Source organism: Pocillopora verrucosa, chromosome 2 (genome assembly GCF_036669915.1).
Source record: "Pocillopora verrucosa isolate sample1 chromosome 2, ASM3666991v2, whole genome shotgun sequence".
NCBI lineage: Eukaryota > Metazoa > Cnidaria > Anthozoa > Scleractinia > Pocilloporidae > Pocillopora > Pocillopora verrucosa.
Window position 1 is genome coordinate 17,003,111 of NC_089313.1, and position 20,040 is coordinate 17,023,150.

General features: G+C 36.2%; 1 protein-coding gene across 4 annotated transcripts; it reads right to left on the reverse strand.

The window, feature by feature from the left end:
* Nucleotides 1-140: 140 nt before the first annotated feature.
* LOC131780972 (regulator of G-protein signaling 19-like) lies at nucleotides 141-17,635 on the reverse strand. Of its 4 annotated transcripts, none has more exons than XM_059097609.2 (5): nucleotides 17,180-17,635; nucleotides 3,060-3,151; nucleotides 2,532-2,588; nucleotides 2,104-2,329; nucleotides 141-1,745 (listed from the first exon to the last, which is right to left on the reverse strand). In XM_059097609.2, exons 2-5 carry the CDS (start codon nucleotides 3,146-3,148, stop codon nucleotides 1,578-1,580), a joined length of 540 nt encoding a protein of 179 aa, XP_058953592.1. In that variant the 5' UTR covers nucleotides 3,149-3,151; nucleotides 17,180-17,635; the 3' UTR covers nucleotides 141-1,577. The 4 variants fall into 4 exon arrangements, with proteins under 4 accessions (XP_058953592.1, XP_058953589.1, XP_058953590.1 ...); XM_059097606.2 differs by lacking the exon at nucleotides 17,180-17,635 and adding an exon at nucleotides 11,774-11,998; XM_059097607.2 differs by lacking the exon at nucleotides 17,180-17,635 and adding an exon at nucleotides 8,375-8,551.
* Between the last annotated feature and the right edge of the window lie 2,405 nt (nucleotides 17,636-20,040).

A 20,040-nucleotide genomic window follows, 5' to 3' on the forward strand; every position in this document is an offset into this window, starting at 1 on the left:
AAATCTCTTTTAACGGGCATACTTCTACAGTAAATCAAACCATCTGTCATTTTGCCCTATTTGCCATTTTCTGAGAGGAAATTATGTGAATGCAAGGTTGTGATGACAAGCTACCGATGGTCAAAACACAATGGTCAAAACTCAGTACCCAATTTTATTTCACAAGTTTGTACAAATTTCTTGCAAGTTGTGGCTCAGTAAACAGAGGTCATTTTCCACCAGTTCAACCTGTAATCTATTTACAATTTATTTTAATTTACATTTTATTACATCTAATCATTTGTCTGCGTTTTCTTGCCATCATTTGATCATTTATTCGAATCTCTTTATTACGACAGTGTTATCTTATAAATAAACATTTGACCGCAAACTCAAGCAGCTGTACAGATGTGTTGCGAGGACATGTCTCAAGGAAACAAGTTGTTCGTACCACACGTCTATTTACAAAATATCTTAGGTCTCTGAGGAAACATTTCTAAACTGTTGAATTGTCTGTCTAACTTAAAAGGAAACTCATTGCTCTACTTGATTCACTAACAGTGATAACTGTTCAAAATCTCCATAGTCTTGAAGAAAGTGACACGCGAGCAAGTTTGTAGGTTATTTAGAAAACGCTAGAAACTTATCAAGACAAAATCGATCCAAAACAGTGCAAAACTTTGAGGCTTAAGTTTTACAAGTAAGAATGTTTTTTGGCAATGTTTTTTGCTCTAAAAAAGGCCAGGCAGCTGGCCTGTTTAAACTGTTTTACAAAGTGCCCATAGGCGTTTTTCCTTATAGAAACTTCTCTTATATACTCTGTTTATGGATACCATTAGATGTACCAAGAATTTGTCACAACTACGGTAATCAAATTTAACGGGTGTCAGTCAGCAGCCTCTTGTCCGCTGGCACTTGATGTGTTATTATATTACATCGTATTTACAGACGAACCTAATATAAACCCACTGTTCCTAAACGAGAATGACTTTGTAAGGGTTTTGCTTTTTTTGGTCAAGTTGGGGTAAAAATCAAAATGTCTTTGTTATGCTACTAAGTAATAATTCTTCTGACCTTCAGGCTGGATGAGAACTTTACTTACAGTACGACTCAAAAAACTAAAGAACATGCAGGAAGGAAGAACAGACAAAACTCTGTAATCAAATCAATAATTTGAATCGAAAACGGATATTTAGGCATAAATGATCTAAGTCACAGTTGGAATTGGAAGGGGAAAGCAACACTTACTTAGTTTGGCGGTTTGGGAATCGAGTATTCTGGTTGGTTTATTCTTCATCCTGTTCCTGTGTAAGATTTTGTCAATGAATTTTTCATGAGTTGATGAGTACGGAATCATAATTTGAGGCGTAAATTGATACTCAGTAGATGGTTGTATGCATCGAAATTGGGTGAAATTCTGCTAATATGTACGACGGAGAAATTCATGACCACTTGTACTGTAAATTAACTTCGCACTGTTCTATAGTAATCCGCATCTTGTGTAAAACATTTCAATGGCTGCGCTTTCCCATGCTTGAACTGAAGAGTTAATTCGTCGCCGTCTTTGTTCAAAAGTCAACGTTGCGCACCAGCCTGGGTCAATGTTTCTTCAAAAGTTGTTTGTAATGTTTCGATTTGATAAATCTTGGAAAACAGTCATGGTACATTAGCGTAAATATATGATCTTGTGCGCATTTAAAGGTGTCTTTATCCGGATTGCTCATGCTTTTATCGATTTCTGCTCGTACTTTAGCATCTAGACTAATCTGTAAACGGAAAAGAGATACGAGAACTGAAATAAAGACACAAAGAAACTGGCATGCGTGAACCTCTTACAGCATAATATCAGTATGCATATTCTCCATACTGTTCTTTATACATTTCCCACGGTGCTGACGAGGGGAATTTGTTTAAAAACCAGGAGCTTCTTTAGTTTGTCATCATTTACTTTATTCTCCTGACCCTAATGTTTGATTCAGGTGTGATATTGTAAGGAGAAACTAAATGCAAGTCACTCTGAGGGGTCAACGAGTTAAAGGCATTTTTTTTTTTTTTTTTTTTTTTAACGAGACGACATGGAACAACGGCTTTAATTTTTCTTTAGTCATTTTGAGTGTGAATTACCTCTGTGGGCGAAAGAGTGGATACATAGTCCTCATAAATCAGTCTTGCTTTTTCTGCCCGAGTGCTTTCGTCCGATTTCTTGTAATCCTCCACAGCCAACCAGAAACTGAGATTTTCCTCACCATATTGGGATCGAAGGAAATCTTGAAACAGTTGAAGACCAAATTTGTGTTTTAGCACAGTTTCGAACGACGTTGGCCACTTCTTCGCCTCTTCGATCGTTGGCCTACGAATCGAGAAACCGCAGAACAAATACATTAGAGTCACAGGTTTATGAATTTTCCCCTAAACACTTTGTCCAGTAACGGTCCTCGACATCATCTTTACTTCTTCGGAGGGTTTCGAAGGTTGTCAGAACATCTTTAATTTTCTGGAATTTTTCGAAAAAGCGAATGATCAATAAAAATGTAGGTGTTTCGTTATCTTACCTTGCACAGTCCAAATCTTGTTCTTTTTTGGACAGCAGAGCAGCTGTGGAGTCTTGTCTGTTGGACAATGGACGTATATCAGAAAATCTTGTAATTTCTTTTTTTTTACATTACGTAACAAGTATCGGATGATAGTTTTAATTTGAAAATTCCCTGCTGAAGGAAAAATTTTCCCATACGTTTTGGCAACAACAGAGCCAATCTTAGGCCAGACCGAACGAAAAAAATTGTATTTGAGGTTTATGAATTTATTGGGTAATAATTATAATTCCATCATTGACCAAGCTTGAGGTCAATATGGCTGGGTATAGGCCTCCTTTATTCGGGTTTTGTGGAAGCAAGATGTTTCAAAGGATCTGGGAAAATATCTACCATTCTATCTATAGTCTTTTCGCCATTATTCTGTTAGTGACCACGCTGGAGGTCAATATGGCTTGACACAGTTATTTTTTCTTTTTTTTGGACGGGAAAAGGAACGTGAAGTCTTGAACCTATTTACATTTTGTTTGTGTTCATATTCTTACCCACCTTGATCCACAGCACACACACCAGTTTGTCTTTGCGTTTTGCTGAGCGTTTGGGTCCTCAGGTGACACAGCGGACGAACACCCTCCCATTGGCTGCAAATTTAATAGGAAACAAGTAGATGGGTTAAGTGTTCCTGAATTCTCTACCTGCGTAACATGCAATCCAGATTAAAAGGTATTAGGCAGGAAGGAAAGTGATTTTTTTGTCGGAGAGGATGCAATCCAGATCAAAAGGTATTAAGCAGGAAGGAAAGTGATTTTTTTGTCGGAGAGGATGTTACGCAAAACTGATGACATCTGCTTCTTGAAACAAAACGCAATCACTGCGTCACCATCATGTTTTGAGTGACGAAATAGGAAACATGCGTTGTGGCTCTTCTCTCTCTCTGTCTGTTTCCTTCAATAGCTAATGATCGTGAAATCAGGACAGAAAGAGTCTAATGAAGAATGGAAGGGTAAACGCTATGCACGAATTCTCAAGACAGTTCGGCCGAACGGAAAATTTTAACAAAAGATGTGACGTTGTTTTATTGCCAGGGATCAATCAAGTTACCTAGCAACCCGACATGAAACGATTTTGAGTGAACAGACTCTGTTCGTCTCAAAAAATACAAGACACTGTGCTCAGTATCAGGGTGGTTTTTTTCTTCTTGATAGGATAGAGGGGTGTTTCTTCACGGTTATTATTATAACGCACTCCAAAGTTTGTTCATTCATTGATATAAAACCAAGACTGCTAGTGGTTCGTCTCTCGTAGCCTTGTTTTAACGAGGTGGTATTCCAATAATTGTTTGGGCGGTATTCTTCATAAATAAAAAATAGTCTGTCCTACAAAGTTAAATCAATTGACCTGGTTCTTTATTTGAAATAGCGAGACAATTCCTCATTCTGACGAAACATCGAATCGAATTTTTCTTAAATCGTCGGCAGAGTATTTTTTTTCTTTACATGACATACACTGCAATAGGAAAATCACACGATTAAAAAAAACTGTAGAATGTTTACAAATTCAGATTTTTTTATTACTAAACATTTCAATTTACGAGCACTTTTGCTCTAATCATTTTTTCTTTGTGAAGCATTGCGGTGCGAAACGTAATTAGTTTCAAAGCAAAACAATGAGCTCATTTATTATTTTTATTATTTTTAAAACTGTGAGACTTGAAATTTCGATTACTACTGAAGATTGAAGCTCGAAATTCGTTGATTTTGCTTATTTACACCCAAAACACTGATAACTTAAAGCGCATACAATAACGGTACACACATTCAAAATCAGAATGAATTTCGAAAAAAATACTGACGTGAAATTGAGCTTCGAGTTTTCTTTATCATATCGAATTTTTCAGTGTTTGTATAATTAAAACACTAAATTTCCATTGCACGTCCTCTTATGGCGTCTCTGGTTCCGTTTGTTCCATCACGATCGGCTGACAAAGAGCGTCAAGCTCGCTTTTCCCTTTGTTTGGCGGAATGGGAAAAGCTGAATTGTAATGTAAATCAAGATCCAGCCAGTTGGTTGCGTAAGGTTAAATTTCGTTCTTCGCAAAAAAATGGTCACTGTCATTAGTAAAATTCTGTTTTCAAATGGGAATGTTTCTTACCAGCGACTCGCTCGCAAAGTTAAAGATTTCAAAGCAAATGGAGTTTTCTCTCTTTACTCTTGCAAAGGAATACAATGCGAGATATTCCGAAAAAGGGACACATGATCGTTGTTTGTGTCATATCGTGGTTATCAAAGCGAGTCACCTTTTTCAGTGGCCATTGATTTATAAGCGATGTTTCTCATGGTAGTGCCCATCAACTGAAATCACTAAATAAAACTTGACTGACCTCATTCTGAAATTCTTTATAAGTCGCCATCGTTTCTCGTTAGTTACAGACGTGGCTGGAACCAATATGAAATTTAACGGAACGCTGAATGCGGTCTCTCTCTTAATACCCTGAGTTTATGTGCGCGCGCTCTCGATGACACAATGATATTATTTCGCAAATTCGTGGCAATTTAACGAGAACAGATTACATTTTCAGTAAAGATGGTAAGAAATTCATTACTCCAGCAGGTGTTTTCAGCCTTTGTGAATAATTACAAAGACGAACATTTTTAAATACACTTTGACGTAGACAGCGGCTGCCCTGCTATTTCCTTACTTTAGACTTGTGAATTTATATGTCTGCGTGTTTTTATCTTCTAATGAATAATAGCGTTGCTTTTCAATGCCAGGCTTTTGAGGAATCATTCTAAAGGGATTAAAATCTTAAAGCTTTTACATTCTCTATTGAAAAAAAGTTTTCCAGATCTTTTAGTAGGAGATCAAGTTCATAGATTGTGCGTTCAGTCTTTTTTTTTGCTTTCAAATATTCGCGATCTTTAAACTTTAGTTCTAAAACTTAAATGGCATGTAAATTTGATAATCCCATCACCTTCTCGAATTTATTCAGAAATTTAGGGCCATGGTACAATCATCGTTCCTAGAGTTCAAATGTTATAGAGTAATCCTGACTTTGAACAACAATTTACCACAGTTGTATCTCCAAACATTTTTAGTAGTGATGCGATAACCGAACAACTTATGTACTCTTTTAATGGCCAAATCGGATCTAATTTTTATGCAACGAAAATTGCAGGAAAAAAATCATACGATAATTGGTTTCTACGCGGGAAACCAAAGTCCCTTGAATAAATAAAAAAGAAAACCGGTCGAATAGATTAGTTATATTACTATGGTGACGGTGTTTCCTTGCTTCTTTAAAACTACATTTCTATTTTAACCATTTTTTATTGCAGCTGAGAAATTTCTTTGTTAAACTGGTTATTTTTCCATAACCTTTTGCGCGGATTTGAAGACGGAGTCTGAGAGAACAGACAGTCTAAAGGAAATCGGCAACGAAACTGACGCAAGCGGAAACGTTACACTGTCTTTTTGGCCTCATCTAATTACTTTCGAGAATGGCGTCTGCTACAGCACTATTTAATGCGACTGCTAAAACATCTGTATTTTGTTTATAACCGTAACATTTTTACTTATCAACTACTAATGCCCCTTTTTTCTATTTTCTTGCTTTCAATTTGGCAACAGCCAATGAAAACGAGAGAAAATCAATCTCCTCACAGAAGTAGATTTCGACTTTACATTAAGCTTTGAATTCCCCTTTTTTCATTACTCGTTTTTTTAATGCCGAGAATTTTGTGGGTGGAACAGTTTTCGCGGCTTGCTACATATGCGATTATAGATGATGCATGGTATAAATATTATGATTTTTTTAACCCTGTGGGGCTGGTTCAGTATTTAAAAAAAATTTAGCCGTTCTTTAACAAAATCGCTCTCTAAGCCATCATGAATTTGGAAGAACGTTTGTTTTAGTTAAAAGTGTCAAGAGGGCCGAAAATTAATAGTGGAAGGACTTTTATTAATTCTACCTTCTTCCAGAGAATCCTTGAGGCCCTCTGCTTGCGTAAAACCGCGGTTTGGGTTAGACCTCGTGTGAATAATTGGCCCTGTAAGTCTTAGTATGTGCTCGTTTTGAAAATCAAATGTGACTCTGACAAAGACGACAATATATTCTATTTTCTATCTTTCTAAGATGCTTGAAATATTCCTTTCTATCTTTCAGATGTTTTATTTAATTCATAAATTATGTTGCGGTCTGGAATTTTGATGAAATGACATCGAACTCTTCCTAAAACAATATCTGTCGGTATCGGTTTTCCAAAACAAGCGATCCACGAGACAGACGGCGAAGGGGGGGAGGGGTAGGGATACCAGTGTGATATTGAAAATTATTAGACTCTTGATATGCAATACATGTATACCCCAGTAAAAAGAATGTTTGTCTCCTCCAGTATGGGTTGTACTCACTATAATTTTGAGTATGTACCATTTGCACCCTTAACTTTACTGCTTTAGTTTCGTGCCATGTTGGATGTTTCTCCTCAAGCTGTTTGTAGTTGTGAGTGTCCTTCTGTTTCTCGCGCGTTACTCCGGCGTGATCAGTGAAGACGTCAATTGACATGCACGTGACTGACTGCGATATTGTTTTAAAAGCTGTTTCCTCAACGGGTTAATCAGGTTCATTGCAAATCTTTTTACAACGACTGAAAATGAGTACAGGCGAATTTTCATTGAAACACAGCTGTAACAGACAAGTCGGGCACGCTCCCTTAATTCATTAAATAGTTATTTATTGTTAGATAATTCTGTTGTTCTATTTATGGAGTTTGAACAAAAACTAAAGTAAACAATATTTTCTTTGGCGTATACGACATCTTAATTAGCAGAGGGAAGGAACTTTCTTAGTGAAGTCGCGAAAATAATTCGCCTTTTACATGATAAATTGCTTGACTTCCGAACTTTCATTATGCGCGCTCTTTGATCTATTTTCGACTTCGGTTCGATTAATTCGACGGATTAAGAAACTATGGCTTTTGAACATGAGTATTTCTGTTATTGTTGACCGGTAGCTTTGAAGATAGGTGCAACTGACGGACCAACATAGACTACTTAAAAAAATGCTCTAAAATTGCTTGGAAACGTTATGTTCCATTCAAATATTCAACGATTGGTAGTTTTTTTTTTTATTTCCTTCCGTTTTTATTTCCATACCTATTTACACTTCGATTTAACCTGAAAAAAAAACTGTTAATTGTGAAGCCTGTAACTACTTACTAAGCTTAGTTCATCGCCAAATCATAAACAACAATCTTTAGTAACAAAAAAAAAGAGAGAAAACGGAGGCCAAGCGGCGTGTTTTTTCGAGCGAATTCCTCCCTCGCTTACTTTCAAATATTTATTAAATCAGAATCGTGCAGCATCTTGGTTTTCCATGTAGGCCATAGAAAGTTACAGCAAATGGAAATTCGCATTTTTTCCCTTTTCTTTTTGGTTGGATTTTTAGTGGTCCAATATTCGAAAACTTTGGCAACATTTTAAACTTGAAGCGATTCACTCTGACAAACGATCATTAAACGAAAGACAGTGCTTACTTCTGCTAAAATATTTGTTACAATGCCTTGGTTTTTTTTCGCTGTTTCAAATGACCTGACACAAGACCGAGAATTTATGTTATTCTAAGAACCAGTGTTTCGCATCAGCAAGCAAAGGACTCAATTGATCATTTAGCGTTTAAAATTGGAATCGAGATGAAATTTCTTATGCTCCGTTTCATAATATAACTCCAAACTTTCTAATGTATACGGCTCCTTTTTGATAGATCTCTGACGATATTCCTAGACTGCAAAATTGCCATTTTTTATAGCATGTAACTTAGGTCTCTCGTGACGAGAACTGAACATCACAATCTCTCTCCGTATCTTACCTTAACAAGTTTTCGGGCCAACGCTAGCAACATGGCTTTGGTCATTTCGCAAGGCACTAGTAACAATCTTCTGGTTCTTTCGTCAAATTAACAAGGAACATTAGGATGCGGCGACCCCTCACATTAAATCACTTCGTTAACGAACATTTCGAGCAAAATCTGATTGATTATGATCGATTTGAGGCGATATTGAGAAATGTCATGCATAAATTACTGATGAAGACACTTTATTAGATAAAATGTAATATTAATGTTCTCGACCCCCGCAGTCACTGCTTTGTTCAGTGGTTGTAAAGCCTTTAATTTCGCAAGTTTATGCCTAAAAATAGACAAGATTACGCGCTTCGATTGGAATGGAAATATCGTTATGCCATCATACATATTAAAAAAATTATCTCGACATCTGGCTGATTTCCTAACGGGACGTGATCAAGTACAAATAATAAAATCACTATTGAGGTTAGTCTTAGAGATAACTTTGTTCACGAACATTGATCAATTTGCTTAATTTATTCGCTTCTGTAGTTCTGTTGCTTTTTTTGTCTCCTTTTTTCCTCTTCTTTTGTTTCTTTTGTTGCTCTTTTCCTTTTCGTTTTCTGACGAGATCTCTTTAAGTGAGAAAAAAATCGTAGCATCCTGAGAAAAAGTTGTCTATGTCCTCATCAGACTTTTGCTACTGGTTTTATACAAAACGGATAAAAATTTGACAGAAAGTTAAAAGCTTCAAGTCCTCATGACGATTAAAATTCTAGATAAGCACAATGTAAATTCTGAGTTTCTCTTATTTTGGTCGATGTGACCGTAGAGATAAAAGTTGACAGCTATACTTCCATAACCAATCTACCAATCTTGGTCGATTGTCTCCTAAGGAAGTGAACGTACATGTTCTTTTCCTGAGGAAGTTTTGCTTTGATGAATTCAAGTCTAGACGACGCCTAAGGGAAAAGGAATGAGTTCAAAGTCTCCTCCGATTTGATAAGGGACTTCAGCACTGGTACATCTAATTTGTTCAGTCTCAAAACTCAACTGCTCAAGATTGATTAATTTCATTTTTGCCCATTTAATTTTTTTTTCCGGATTTGTATGATTTTTTTTCTCACTTCAAACAGTCTATCATTTGTGTTTTTTGATGAGAACTGTCCGAATAAAGTCGATCGTTTCATGTAACAAGATCTAAGATCCCTTATTTTTAATGTACTCCCTTATCATTTGAAAATCTCGCATTAAATAATAGGCAATACAACTCAGATAAATACATGGAAAGTCACTTATGCAATAGACCGCACTTTCTATAGGTTTGGAGGCGCAATATGGAGAGAACACGAGAAAACTTTGTTAATCAAAAACTGATAGCGAGCAAATTACAAACTATTCGAGTGGTCCTCTATGATCTCAAGTGGATTATGACGGCGGTAAACCTATAAAAAGTGCAGTCTATTGCTTTCATAAAGTAAACTTCAATTTTTATGAGTTTACGGTGCAATCAACGATAGGCTTTTGACCAATTACGGAGCTCGTAGCATCTCAGTTATCTTCAGACAGTAAAGAACATAATCTTAGCCAGTGAAGGTTTAAGAACGAAACTTTTCTCGCTGATTTTCGAGGTTTTGTTTGCCTTTTGAAGTGCCTCAATTGCATATCATAGCGGGGGAATGTTTTAATTTTAATAAAACGTGCGTTTTCCGGCATTTCAGTCAGTTTTATTTTTTTTTTCTCCTCGAGTTCTCATTGGCTCATTGTGATACTTATCTTCGCTATGATTGGCTGTTGTGCTTCATCTGGATTGGATTTTACGAATCACTCAATCGAAAAGCACATTACGGATTAAACAAAGCGAAGAAACATGCACAAATTCATCTGCTTGCTTCGATCACGTTTTTGTTTAAAAACAATCGACAGGTGTAAGACAAGCACGTTTTGTTAAGCCTTTGTCTTCTGCAGTCACGTTGTTGACAATTCTTTTTTTGCCAGGCCGTTATTTTTGTCTCGAAGTAACGTAGGTTTGAACACGAATTGCTACTGTATTCAACGTTTGTCAAAAATCTAAGACGTGAGCTATTGGTTTTTAGGTTTCAGCACCTTTTGTCGATGCTGCATGGAGGTATATCAAAACTTACAGTCTAACTACTTGAATGGCTCAAAATCACTTTCAGCAAATCTTAAACGTTGCGTATTTTTCATGGCTGTCATAGTTTTAACGATTCTAAAGGGGAGAATTGTAGAATTTTAGGGCCCAGCCTCTTCACAATATCTGCTAAACGCTTACTTGGAAACGTTAATGAAACAACTTGGTTTCTACATTTCCTTCGGAGATAACTGTCTTCAAACTCATTTTCTTTCTACTCTGAAATGCACAGTTAGAGATTTCGAATTCTAACAGCGCTGCCTGCCTTAGTCAATAATAACTGTCTGATAGATAAGTACGACAAAACTAACACAAAATAGTGTAAGTGTAATCTTATTTGACAGCAAGGGTGACGAAAGCCCTAGTTTTCTTATAATTTTGAGTAACGGACTGCTCGGTATGCAGCTTTTTTGTTTTGTTTTGGGTTGTTCTTTTTTTTTTTGTTAATTTTTCTCGTGTTTCGTGCCACAAAACGAAGATATGTGCTCCAAAATGACAATTTTCTGAAATACCGCCGCGATAAGCTTTAGTTAGATGCAGTAGGAACAGCTTTCTAGAGGGAAAGAGGTCTGATTTGATTTGTTTACTGTTATTGCTTCGCAGGCGATTCCTGTCGAAAAATTACGAAATAAAGAACTGCCCCCAAGGAATTGAATTTGTTCCAGCATTATTTCAGGTCTGTAACAACAACCTTGCGCTAAGAAAGGTTGAAATCTGCTTAAAACTGGAGAACTATTATACTTAGTTCAAAATCGATGGTTTTTTCATTTCAAATGTCTAAATCATGTTTCCTGCATCGACCTTTGTTGAAAATACTGACGAAATGTTCGAAAACATTTGGTTACAACTTGAACGTTCAGACCATATGTTGCGTTTGTCTCTAAGACTATCTTCAAGTTTTCAATTGAAATTTGGTATTAACAACCGGATTTGCGCTTTCGTAACCTTTGAGTTGTCATTAGAGAGAAAGAAATCTACTGTAGTTTGCGCTAATGAGACTTTTGTAGTCTGTCGTGATGCTATGCCCTGGATAACAACAGCTTTATACCAAAATGTTTCCTTTTCTTTCCCTAAATAAACTTGGAGGTTGAAGTGTTAAGTTTATCCCTCATTATGTATCATGGTATCGGACAAGTTTTCCAACTCTAGCATTTTGATATCATTAGAGATGGAAACGTCAGAAGTGCAATTTTTGAGTTTCCCTTCCCCGAAATGTACGGTCAAATTGCTCTTGCTAAAAGGTATAAAACTGAGGACATTTTCGTTATACATACGTTTAGATGTCGAAGATGTCGCCATATCTTGTGATAAGCGGCCATTGTCTGATTTTGGGAAACTTTTAGCTTACACAGTCCAATACCAGCTTATAAATTATTTTTTCCTGATCGATTATTCTCTTTTTGGCGTTTTTGAGCTCACGTAGCTTAGTAGAATCCTCGATCTCAACTTTGCCCGTATCGAAAGTGCCCTTCACACAGTTTGCAGTGTTTACCTTGGCACATTGCTTTCAAATTCAATATCCTGTGGCTTTATGACAGTCTTAGAGAGTCAGTCTAATAGCACAACATTCGCCTCTAAATCAGTAAATGCGATCTGCTGACAGAGATTAATTCCATCCGGATATTTGGATGGCAATGTTTAGTTTGACTTTTACATATCGTCTTTCTTCCTGTGTTTGCAGCTGCCTTGTTGAGTGCTGTGATTTTATTTCGGAGGGTATATGTTCGCTTTTAAGCGAGACAAGCGAATTTTGCACATGAAAAATAAATGAACCGTTAAATAATAGTTTGCACTGAATCCTGCCTTAATTACTGCATATAAATGGAACATTTCAGCTGTTCGTTGTGAAAATTTCAGATATTGCACTATAGCGGACAAATAACTGATGCCATTAGGTAGAAATTATTACAGTTTTTAAACTGTGTGTAAACGACCCAGGCCAAATAAACGATTTTTTAGTACAAAATTTATGTAATTTGACAGTTGTCTGTCAAACATCTTAGGCTGTTTGTCGGTTGAGAACGAAAAAAATTAAGTCAGCCAAAAGTGTAAAAAACAAAACAAAAAAAATGAAATTCGCTGCTCTGTTCAATATCTTCATCTACGTTGTTGACGTCACAGACAGGCGGCTCAGCGATCAATTCACTAAGTTACAAATATAAACTGCAATCTGCCAGGAGTAAGATTAGAAATATTTGGATTCAATTTTATGAGTCATTGATTTATTTTCCATTTGGTCAAGGTAGAAATAACTTCTTCCTCATCAACGACATTTCTCAGTTCGTGTATTATTTTCGGCTCTTGTTCAAGTTATTTAGGTTGATTTTACAATAACGTGTCCTGGTACGCCAATAACTGTTTCTTTTATTCTCAGTATGGTCTTCAACAAATTCAAAAATGCAGTGTTTATTGACTTCCGCTAACACTGACCTTGGATTTCACGACAAGTGTGACGTCCAAGGGCGTGGAAATAATCGATCGACTGGGCGGTGGAAAATTAATTTGACCAAACAACAATGAAAGCGCTTCAAATGAAGAGTGAGCCACCCATGCAATAAAGGCCCATGAATGAGAAGAACAGAAACAATCGATTCCTAAATTTTAAGAAGACCAGCCAGTCAAATGTTGAGTTTAAAACAATTGAATCTCAACTTGTTCAAAGATCGCTGATATTCACGTAACTTTAGTCTTGGTTAAAGTTCAAACTGTTGGCCTCTCAGTACTTCCGTTTTCTTATGAATTGCTGGAGAAGGAATTGATTTCTTGCTGAAAGAGAAGAACTGCAAAACAGTGCCACTCGTGAACTAATATCAGCAAAGTGCATGCAGGCCTGTCGGAAGAAAGGCCATGGAGATTACATTCTGTTGACTCGATCAATAATTTGTCCTCACTAATTATACATTCCTTTTTGATGTCAGAAACTACAATTTGATCAAGACCTTTAACAAACTCGGCGCCTTTTTCTGCCTCAGGGAGACTTCAACTTTTTTTTTTATTATTATATCCATTAAATGTTTCGGGCAACTTTTCTGAACACCTACGCGCTAAGTCAATGGTAAGCGGTCAATTTTTTCCAAATTTCGACTTTAACATCAAAATGAACCAACAGAACTCAATTTTAGCTAATAAAATCTCTAGTTGTAAGGGATTATTTCAGGACAAAACAGTATTCGCCAGAAAATCACATGAGAGGGTAGACAATCAGATAACTCGAGATTTGAAAAATTTTCCTTTCCAGCTTCCATACTTTTTCATACAAAGAGAGGAAAGAATTTGCTCTTCTATCACGATGGCTATAAATAACTGGTGTGTTTTTTTTTGTTTGTTTGTTTTTTTGCTTTTTTGTTTTTGTGCTACCTGTTTGCGTAATAATGTGTTTGATATTGTGGGCAGAAGATACAAGTTAACACTAGGGGAGTTAAGGGTGTAAAAATAATCACTCTCCTCAGAATGTTCTGTTTGGTAAACGAGCTCTTTGTTTGACGCATGGGTGGATGTGTGAAGTTCAGTGGCTCTCGCACTGTCTTTTTATTCTCTTGATAAAGATTAGTTCAAAAAAACTTTTATGATTTATCTGAAGTGAACTATTTTTATCAATTCAACAAAGAAGAAAGCACGTAGCACGATTTCTTTAGATGAAGGTGCTACGTACCCGGCAAAAAGCAGCAATTTTAGAGAATAATTAACCTTAAGACAATGAAATTTATCACGAAATGTTATCGGTTTCATTTAAAGTTAAGCTCGCTGCAACGTGACTTGTTCACTAAAGGATCATTATTTAGAGCGCAGGTGAAAATGTTAAACAGATTCCCTTCTTTAGACGTTGTAAAGCTATAGTTTGCTTTAAAAGGACTGAAAGTGTTGGCTTTAATTGTCAGATGGTGAAATCATTCGTGCCACAATTTTGTTTTTTCCTAATTTACTTTCTTTTCTTACTTACAAAGTACTTCATAGATTGGTTCTTAGTATTTTGTAGAATGATATTGAACATTGACAAAGATACATTATAGACTTATGCCCTGTTTTTTTTTGTTTTGTTTTGTTTTTTTTACTATTTAACTTTTATCGAATCGATTCTTAAGTTTTCAAATTCTTAAAATGTGGGCCTTCCTAAGCTATGTAAATACTCTTTGTCTTTAGAACATTTCCACGATTAAATGAGCGCAAAATGAAGAAAACAAAGTTTGAAAACTGCGAGATTTAATTGTCAGTATGGTTACACAGACGTCTTAATTCCATGTAGCAGGCTATTTGTTTGCCTGGATTCCCTTGCCACAGTGTGTCTTTCTCAAGTGTTGTTGAAGAAAAAAACGTAGCTAACTTGATTTAGCACTTTATCTCAAAAAGTAAACAGTTTACTGCCTTAACTATATCTCAAAGCCATAGAAATTTTGAACATCGAGAGTTAAAATGACTTCCAACATCGTCCCTTTAAAACCAAGCTAGGACTTTTTCGGCGAAAATTTCGATGTAATAAGTAATTTTTTTTATTATCATTATTTTTGTAGTTGTTACACAGTATTTTACTGATAATGGGAATGATTCACTACTTAACAGATGTGATCATGCCAGCTTTTCTATCGCTATATCTGCAAGCTGTTGTATCTATCACGAACCGATAACCGTCGCCTTGAAAATCGTGAGATCCTATCTTTTTTGAAATTGAAAAAAAAATTTTTTCACAACCTTATTGGCACTGAGATCCGATCTCTAATCGGAGATGTTGATGATTACTTTTAAAGAAGTTAACAGGCGTTTTTGCCATGAACGCGAGCCTAAAAAGTAACTGTCTTGTTTTAATTTTTTTAAACAAATCGAATTCAGTTGCTACGGGAAACCATGCCGAAGTGTTTTATTTACGTCCGAAAACTTAAAATTTTTTTGTTTTTATTCTGGTAAAAAAAAATTCCATAGAATTATAACTAGTTTGGAACAGAGATGAACACTATCAATTTTAATCACGTATTTCTAACAATCTCGCCTGGCAATCACGGCTCGCAGATACATTTTTTTTTTTCCTGTTTTGAAAAAATCAATCCACCATCTGGCAATCTCCTCATCGATAAGAGAACTATTCATTAAATGTTATTCTTAATTTTTATCAGGCACATCACCAATATTGCTTTAGTTGCTAGCAGATCTAAGCGAAAAAGTTAACATTGGTGCATATCAGAACTTTTTAAAATTTCTGCTTTAAGACTTAGTAACTTGTAAGGGTCACAAAGCACAGTTAAAAAAAATTGTCGTGTGTTCTTTATAGGCTGTGATGGTTTTAAACGAGATATAACCGGGCCAGGCAAGAAAACCTTGTTCTCGGTTGTAATGTTTTCCGGTCATTCGTAATGTTGACGAAAAAAAAGACGTACTCGAGAACCAGATGTTTGCCTTCCACTGTGGTTCTTTAACATCAGTATTATGAAATACTGAAAGTACCTACTGACACAGTGTTGATTTTTAAACTTAGACTACGGAGATTTCCTATGCTTTGACACGTAGCCATGGCAACCTAATCATCATCAGTGCTGCACGAAAAAAGCATTTTCGATTATCCATATACGACACAAATGCAAACATCGGCCTGTGTGTCTTTTATAATAGAAGTGACATTTCAATGTTTTCTTTTCCTCGATTTTAAGTATACTTTCGAAGAAAACCAAATTAAAATTTAATGGTCACGTTCGGAAAATCTTACTTTAGCACTCGAACCAAATCTTAATATGAATATGATATCACGATTAGAAAAATTTATGTGGTTTATGTTCGCTCGAAATAACGCTGACTCGCCTGGGTTCTAGCCACTTAGTGCCTTTGTTATTTCACAACTTACCTTTACTTCTTTAAAATTCAAGACGCTGAGACTGAATTTAAATGGGTCCTTCATTTCGGCTTGAATTTGCATTTTGTAAACAAGCACGGTTTGTAATATATCTTTGCTATTAATGTGCGTTTTTTCTAACGCCTACGTAGCGCTGACTTCTTAGGACTCTTTCGCCGCTTAGAAATAAAAACAATGTTTTTTTGTGTTATTTTCTTGCGGTTATACCGCTAAAAGTAAAAAAGGAAAACATACTCACTTGATATTATGCGTTCAGATTTGTGAGTCAAACAGCTAGTACCTCGCCATGTGCCAGCCGGCTGTCTCGAAATTTCGGCTCAGCTTTTTTAAGCTGACTCTCAAGGACGTACACCATTTTTGTTCCTTTATTTTATTGTTTTGTCGTTTTCCTTTTTCTTTGTTATTTTTACTAAAGTACATTAGGCCCTATTTCTTACCAGGCACTGTAGAAAAACTAAAGGCAATTTTCAATCAATGATACTGGTATTAGGACTGAGTGATAAGTACAATCACTACGCAGTAAAGCCGCAACCTGGATACCGAGGAGATTGGGAGAATTTTACATTTCCATTGCTCTTTCTGAGACGCGCGTTTTATTCCCATCCGAAGCAGAAGATCTTTGAGAGCTTCTCAACAAATCTTTGCCACGTAATTATTTCACGACGCGGTATAATTTTGATATTTAATTTCGCTTCGCCGCCGAGACGAATCGTTATCGAACACGGCGAGTTGATAACTCGCCATATTTATTATGCGCATTCAGTTCACACTGATAATTTTAATATATATATTTTTTATATAGATTTCTGTCTCCAAGTAGGATATCAATACCTTAAAGACTTACCTTGATTAAAATACTGATGCGATGGCTTCAAAAAACCTTTAAAGTAATGAACCTCTTTAGTCCATGCTTCACGAACATAGCAAAGAGAATCTCGTCCTCGATTTTCTGTGTAAAGATCGCGTTCGTTAATACAGCTGCTCCTGTTCACATCAATAGCAGCGAGTTTATTTCAGCGTTTCCCCTTTTTCTTCGCGTGTAATGCTTTCCGGTTTTAAAGTCAAGAATTCTTTTCTTTTACAAATAGAAGAAAACGCCTGAGTTTTAAATATGGCCTCGTTTACAAGCACGGCGCTGCGCTCATACAATTGCAAATATGTTTCCCAGGTAACAAGTGTTTTGCCTATCTTTTACTCTTGCCGGTGTCAACTTGTCACCGAAACGGCAATTATATCCTACAGGTGATGAACAACTTTACTAGACTTCAATTTACCAATCATTTAGTCGATGAGCGAAGAAGGCAATAAACTCTGAGTAATTTCTTTCTCGTATTTTGGAATTCATCCCAACGAAATGTCATTGGCAATTAGATACACAATTTAGCGACACTCATGTGTTTACAAACCAGCCCACCGCAAAATAAATATGGTAATTTCATTAGGCCAGGAAAAAAAAAGGAATTTCTCGCTCGAAAAAGCGCTTGTCGCATAGATGCTAGGGTCAGTTTTAATTCCCTTGATAAACGGATAACGATTTTTGGAGAAATTGAAACTGGCCACCGTACTTTACATTTAAATGAACCTGGCATGAATAATTTGTAATATTTTGTCTTCATTTAACGTTACCAAGGGATTGGACGGAATGATATGTGTATTTGTTCAGTTGTTAAGCTTCTGTCTACCGAGACACTACTTGTTAAATATAAGAATTTCAATTTTGGCATAGTTAAGATAAATTGACAACATTAGAGGTTAAAATTCTAATTTTTTTAAAATCAATAATTATCATTGATATCTTTTTTTTCGAAGTGAGATTTTGCGACATGTTACATTTTATGTTATTTGGCTGTGCTGACATTTTATTGACATTTTGCCGCTGGGATTAAAGGATCATATACAATTACAATTTCAAAGAACGGCAGCGCGAAAGTATATCCCATGTTTCATTCGTTTTGGCTAGAGCAGAAATCTTGTCAAAACCGCAAGCCCAGAGTCAAAGAAAATTATAGACAACCCGTTGTTCTGTGTCATTTTCGTATTATTTCATTTTATTTTTTTTAAGTGAACGTTATTGAAGTTAGCGATTCGGCATATTATAAAAATTTATAACCTTCGGCGTTTTAATAGAGAAAGAGAGCGGAAAATTGCCAGACGCAGGTGCTCGTTCAAACCTCATCGATATCCAGCGTCGATATCCTTGCAAAATAAAAGACGTACATTTCTGAGAAAGAGGTGGAGGAAAAAAATTTGTTTTAATTTTTCCCCTCTTTTCGGAAAGATAAAATTTTGTTCTTGGCTCTTGATCTTATAATTGTGATGTTTAGGGAGTTGATAGGAATGCTTAAGGTGGCGTTCAGACAACGATAAAAATTTCAAACATATTTTGCTTAAGGTTCCTCTCATTCTTAAAAAGCTAACATACGCACACATCTAAAAAACTGAAAATATCACTTGTTCATGGCAAGAGAGGACAACCTTATTTTGGTAAAGATGCTATGGGATTACGGAGGAGCGTGCAATCTTTTTGGTAGAGAATCTTGTTTTGTCTTGCGATCATCACGCAGGAGGTGATTTTCGAAAGGGTTATTACGAAATTTTTTATGTTTCTGGAGAAGAAAATCAACAGTCTAGTCATCAGAGTAAAGACACTTATTATTTTTCTCAAGCTCAGCGAACAGAGTAGAGCAAAGGTGGCAGAAAGGAAAAGGCAAAATTTTTTGATTTGCTGTCAGTTTCGTAATCACAAGGTCCCCATCGCTCAGATTAAGAGTTCACGTTCCATACTGCACCTGCGAAAATGTTTTTTCAACAAGCAGAAGCTATTTCAATTTAAACCTTACCCTATGGCTGTGTTTAAATGATTTATAAAGAGATTTCGTGATTGGCTGCATATCGTTCATCTTCAGTTTTTTACATTTGCTCCTTGCGGGGACATCGAAAGCAATTTTAAATCTCCGTGGGAAAGACTCATCTGAAAATTACCTCCCTCATACACCTTTTGCACGAACACATGCGTGCTCTTGAAGAGGTGAATGAATTATATGTTGTGTCAGTTAGAATGTTATTTCATGCTGCTACTTTTCCAGAGTTTGTCATCAAAACTGCGAGAGAAAAACTACTAAAAAAGTACTATAAGCACTAACTTGAAAGTGACTTAACAACAAACCCCCTGGATCGCTTGTTTCTGGCAAAAAGGTGCAATTGATAAGATGGGATGTGGGGGTGTTTGCCTTCAAGCCTGTTGTCTGTGTGCATCCCTACTGCGCACACTCAATCTACGGTAATTTGAATAGGGCTTTGAAATGGTTGGGAAATATCGAGATCCGGATCCTTAGCTCAGACTGGCTGAATCATCAGTAATGATTGTGTCGAGTGTAGATGGAGCTGCTTTGGAGAACTTGGACCCACGTCTCGTGCAAGAACTGATACGTGAATTTCGTTTACTGTTTGGTATGTCAAACAAAGGCTTTGTTTAACATTTGAAAGACAGGTGTGAAATTCCAGTCTGACAATCTGAATAAGAATTGCTGTTTGAATTAACAGTAACCATCTAAAATTTTATGGACAGATTTTGAGGTGGGATAAAATTTTATTACCTGACTACTTAAAAACTTACGTGGGATTGGTCTCATTTGCAGCCGTCGTTTGATTTCGTCTCATAAGCGTAACGTGACCAAACCGACGGCTGCTATAATGAAAAATAGG